At 35.9% G+C, this 5,873-nt stretch overlaps 1 protein-coding gene across 1 annotated transcript in view; it reads left to right on the plus strand.

The window, feature by feature from the left end:
* The window catches only part of LOC107664358 (chloride intracellular channel protein 2-like), a 6,344-nt gene extending 1,092 nt beyond the window's left edge, over positions 1-5,252 (plus strand). The window contains exons 2-6 of the mRNA XM_016454903.1: positions 2,034-2,143; positions 2,566-2,691; positions 3,393-3,493; positions 4,665-4,834; positions 4,975-5,252. Coding sequence (XP_016310389.1) covers positions 2,034-2,143; positions 2,566-2,691; positions 3,393-3,493; positions 4,665-4,834; positions 4,975-5,133 — 666 coding nt within the window. The 3' untranslated portion in view covers positions 5,134-5,252. The remainder of the gene's footprint in view (positions 1-2,033; positions 2,144-2,565; positions 2,692-3,392; positions 3,494-4,664; positions 4,835-4,974) is intronic.
* The last annotated feature ends 621 nt before the right edge of the window (positions 5,253-5,873 follow it).

Here is a 5,873-nt window from a genome sequence, read left to right on the forward strand (position 1 = left end):
ACACACACACACACACACACACACACACACACACACACACACACACACACACACACACACACACACACAGAAAGACTGACAGCTCTTGGCTCCCTGTTGTCACACCCATAAACATGCTTACATTTCCTATTCTGTAGATCCCATTAACATGTTTTACCAGTTTAGCTACAGTTCATGAACTAAATGAGTAGGATATGGATGAGTGGTGACCTTTAGATCCCAAAGACTATCAAAGCTTTGAAGATGGTCACCAAGTTATTTATAATTATTTCTGTCAGGACCACTATCGTCAAAGATGATTGACAATTAGCATACAGTTTGGATTGGCGGTATGGTTCCGTTCTACGCTAGATAATGTTCTAATTTGAAAAGATGTGCATCATGGGCGATAGAAGCATTGTTCAGATCTGTTATCTCCCTCTTCTAGACAATTCCTGCTTTTCCTCTATTTGGATCAAGCTCTTGAATTGTCCACCCACACCCACAAAATACATGTGCTATTTATGTCCTATTCTTTTTGTAGAGAGGGTCACATTTAGTTAAAAATAAAAGCTATCCATCAATAATAACACTGCTGGGGGTCTCAGAGACCCCAATGGTGTTTAAATATCTACTGACTATGTTTATGTACACTTAAGAAAATGGCTTTTTCAAAAGAGCAGCAGTCTGAAACATCATGTAAACACAAATGCTGTTTTCTTATGCTACATTCTAAAAAAAAAAAGTCAGGGCCCAAAAATATGACCCAATGTACTGTGTTAATATGAAGGAATTTTCTGTATTGATTTTTCACAGGTGTTTTATGAGTATTTTAAATGATGAATTGCATTGTGTTGTGTTTTAGGGTTAAAGGAAATGTCCTGGCAGAAAGCCAGTGCCTGCCAGTACCTTTTCCGTTTTTCTACAGATTTGTTTTTTTCTCAGTGTAACATGCCTTTCTCAGAGTTTAATACCTGGATTTCTGTCATGTAAATGCATGCAAGGCATTCTAAGATGTTTTTGAAGAGTACACATATAAGTGTGGATAAAACCTACAACTAAAGAAATGGAAAGTTGTGGAGAAAGCAAAACACTTATATACAGTACTGTTTAAAAGTTTGGGGTTAGTAAAAAAAATAATACTTTTATTCAGACAGGATGTATTAAATTGATTAAAAGTGACAGTAAAAACATTTATAATGTTAAATGCTGTTATTTTCATCAAAGAATCCTGAAAAAAGATCAGCTTCTACAAAAATACGAAGCAGCGCAACTGTTTTCAGCATTGATAAAAATAATACAAGTTTCTTTAGCACCAAATCAACATATTAAAATGATTTCTGAAGGATTATGTGACAGTGAAGACTAGAGTAATAGTGATATTAGTAACTGTAATAATATTTCACAGTATTACTGTTTTTCCATTACATAAATGCAGCCTTGATGAGTATAAGATCATTCTTTCCAAAACATAAAAAAAGTACCAACCGCAAACTTATATTAGTATACTGAGTGTATACTACAGAGTAATAGCGTATATAAACACAAATGCCATTTTGCGTCTTAAGCAGCTTTCTAGCAATAGGCGGCTGTGCAATGCATGCAACCATAGTAATACTTTGATGTACTTCTTTTTTTATCTTCCTCTATTGGGATTTGATTGAAGGGATAATTCACCAAAAAAAAAATCAAAATTCTTTCATCATGCTCACCCTCATGTCTTTCCAGAATCTGAAGAGCACTGAAACAACACTGAACCCCATTGACTTTAAGTTTATTGACACTGATGCATTATTCTTGTACACTAAGATCTTTTTTTATGTTCCACAGAAGAAAGAAAGTCAAATGTGCCATTAATTATTTTATACATACAGGGTCTCTGGGACCTCAAACATAAAAAACAGTACGGTAAATCTTAACAGAACATGAGGGTTAAGGAAATCTATAGTGTGTGCTTCTATATGTGACCTATATGTGACCTTCTGTATGTGACCTAGTGTCTAGTCTGTGCGTATGTGATACTGACCATGGATTTCTCTTTTTTTCGTCTCAAGGCGGGTCATGACGGAGAGAATGTGGGGAACTGTCCCTTCTGCCAGAGACTCTTCATGGTTCTTTGGCTGAAAGGAGTGAAGTTCACAGTAACCACTGTTGACATGAGGAAGTGAGTGTCAAATTAAGCTTTCATATCTCGGAAACATGACGATAAGGCAATCTAATGGAATGGAATTCAGTAGACAAATAGCGAAATCTGAGGAACTGTGGGCCAGCACCGGACTGAATTTGATAACACTGGGGGCGGTCAAAGTACTACAAACATGATCAAGGCAGTATGAACTTTCCCATTGCACTGTTCTCATCTAAATCTTCTTAAGCAAATGCAGCTTTCACCCATTTACCAGCCGGACACTCCCATATCCGTGTGCTTTGAGAGATTAAACTGAGTTTAATATTGTTTTAAAGAAGCATTAATCGCTTTAGGTCTCATTCAAAGACTCTCCTTGTACAATAACTGACTTCATATTGACCATGTCCACACCCTGTGGTTTACACTCCTTCTCCTTTGCTCCACCCTGTGTTGTTTAGGAAGCCAGAAGAGCTAAAAGACTTAGCTCCAGGTACCAACCCTCCTTTCCTCCTGTACAATGGCACGCTGAAGACCGACTTCATTAAGATCGAAGAGTTCCTGGAGACCACCCTCGCCCCTCCCCGGTATTGTGCATGTCTGTTAGCTCATGTAATGCCATATCAAACATATTGGCTTCATTTTGACAAAAAAAAACGTTTCATAAGCATATTATTCTAGTGTTTTTCTGTCATAAATCACACAGCTGCACTTATTTAAGAAATACCTGATGCATTGACATAGTATTAATAAATCATCCATATCAAAGACTTTCCACCCAGTACTTCAGGATAGTTCTTGCTGACTTATAATTTTATTTTAATGGTTTCAAAGATATTAGAATATCAGCACTGGCCAAAATCATGTACCGTTTTTTTTTTTTTTAAGAAATCAATGCATTTATTCAACAAACATGCATTAAATTGTTTTGTTTTTTTTACTTTTTAATAATCAAAAAAACAATATTACTGTTTTACTGTAGTTATGATCAAATAGCTGTATTTTTTACTGTATTTTTGACCAAATAGCTGTATTTTACTGTATTTTTGACCAAATAAACAGTATTGATGAGCATAAGAGACTTCTGTCAAAAGTACTAAAATTATTAACATTTTGAACAGTAGTGTACTGACAAAATATTTTAAAAATAAAACCCTATGGCATATTTAACATGCATTATGTATAGACTTTTTAAATGTCAGCATAATAATGTGAATGTTGTTGGATGTATATATATTGGGTGTGTGAAGACTGGCTATAAATATTTCTCTCTGTCTTATCCTATCAGCTATCCTCATCTCAGTCCCCGCTACAAAGAGTCTTTTGATGTTGGCGCTGACATTTTTGCCAAGTTCTCCGCGTTCATCAAGAACAACCCAAACAATGCTTGTAAGTTTCATTCACAGCCAAGACATACAAGAAATTAAAAATTACATGGTTTTCCTTACTTATTTACACGGTCATAACAACTCAGTGTCTAGAACTACTTTATGCCACAGATTCATGATGCTTTTTGCTAGTTCAAAATGTGTGTGGTGTCTTAAGGTGCAGTCACATTAATGAAAATTCAAAAAGTTCAGTCACTTTCACACCAAACAGTTCTCTGTTGGTCAAGTCAACGTGAAGGATACCGTTGTGAAATCTGCTTGAGACATTTTTAGGACCTTATTTGAGTAGCACAGCCACAGAGGTAGTAACACGATTGTGTGATATTGCTTTTATACAACAATACATAAAAAGTTAATATCAAGTAACATTTGAGACACAATATTGCGAAGAAAGTTCCAAACGTAGCCACAGCAGAAACGTAGTATCCCCAACATTATTGAAGTGCTTCGTTCCTGCATGACACAGTGTTTTGAACAAATCAGTTCAGTGAATGATTCAATGAGTCGTTCAAAATAACAGTCAGCAGTGTTACCAACTGCTTTCAATTGAAAGTAGCTAAAACTGGTAGCTAAATGTCACTAGATGACATCACAATGGCAAATTCACTGATCTATATAAAGATGAACATAGATCAGTGGGCAAGATGAGAACTTAGATAAGGTTTGTCCAAGCAGTTGCTATATTTGTCCCTAAACTTTTGAAAAAAGTCTCAAAAGGAGCGGGGAAGTCGCTAAATCTAGCTACAAAGTAGCTAAATTGGCAACACTGAACAGTAGCATGGCATGTCTAGATGAATCAGCTTTTTGAAATGAATCGGTTCAATGAATGAATGGTTCAATTACTCATAAAGACTGTATTTTGTCGCCATCTACTGATGTGACCTGCAGAAACATGATTGAAAATCCACACTATTAATGCGCGGACTGGCTGGAACTGAGACAGTGGGTGATAATAAAGAGTTTTATGAAGATTTTCACTGTTTGTATCAGCAAAGATGATATTTAGAAAATATTTAGCTACATAATTAGATTCAATTACTAGGCCTACATAATGGAACTAAACTAAATTAGTATCTACGTATGCCTGCGCATGTAGACACCATGGCATCACAATTAGACTATGTACTATATCACTCTTAAATATATTTTTTCTCTACTGTTTGATTCCTCAGTCCACGAAAAAGCCTTATTGAGGGAGTTTAAGCGCCTGGATGACTATCTGAACACTCCGCTTCAGGATGAGCTGGATCAAAACATCAGCGAATCCAAAAGAAAGTTCCTTGATGGCAACCGCTTGACACTGGCAGACTGCAACTTGTTACCAAAGCTGCACGTCATCAAGGTGATATGCCTCTGTGGTTCACACACACACACACACACACACACACATACACACATACACGGGACTGTGTGATTTAATAAAGCTATTTCATTTTAAATACATATTTATAAATGTGTTCATTCTGTTTTTTGCTTTTGTAGGTTGCTGCCAAAAAGTACTGTAATTTTGAGATTCCTGCTCAGTTCACTGGAGTGTGGCGTTACCTGCAGAATGCATATGAGAGAGAAGAGTTCAGCCAGACCTGTCCAGCTGACATTGAAATTGAGAAAGTCTATCTGAGTGTGGCCAAGAGGAACTGAGCTTCAGATTAATGAAGCAATATTGTGATTAAAATGTTTAAATAGTGTAAATAAAACTAAATAAAAGGTTTATAGCCATCTACATAGTTGTAGTTCACAGGTATAGAAATCTATTACAGTGAAGACAAAAAAACAAACAAACACACCACACCACACACAGTTTGCTTTCATTGTGCCTGCGATCTCAAAGCCCATTAGATTTACTAGAATACTTCTGAGGGACTGCTACAGTCAAATAGGCTTTATTCTGGAAGTTTTAGAGGTTATAGGATCCTTTGCAAATGATCTTGAGCACAACAGTCAACAGAGTTGTGCTTTTAACGCATATCATATGTAATTGTTTTTTTGTGCATATTTGTGTATATATGTATTTTACATTCATTAGGGTGTATTCGGTTACATGTAATGTATACCTAAAAAGTCTATGTGTTTTAATCATCTGTAGGATTGAGCTAAAAACACTGTAGAGACAAAAGTTTAGTCAAATCACGCGCAGAACTGGAGTCAGTGAGTCATGTGGCAGTAATGGTTGTTTTGTATTAAGGGTTATTGTGATGGATGCATGAGTTGCACAGACACCATTCTTAGACTAATTAATGATTAAACTGCTTTCTTTCAGATTTTACTTAAAAATAAAATTAATATCAAACACAACACAAGTTTGTCTTTCTCTTTTCAAGTGAACATGAAGCACATCCAGTCTGAATCCAGAGCTTTGATGAAAGATGGATTTAAAACAC

The sequence above is a fragment of the Sinocyclocheilus anshuiensis genome, unplaced genomic scaffold (genome assembly GCF_001515605.1).
Source record: "Sinocyclocheilus anshuiensis isolate Anshui unplaced genomic scaffold, SAMN03320099.WGS_v1.1 scaffold111, whole genome shotgun sequence".
NCBI classification, from domain to species: domain Eukaryota; kingdom Metazoa; phylum Chordata; class Actinopteri; order Cypriniformes; family Cyprinidae; genus Sinocyclocheilus; species Sinocyclocheilus anshuiensis.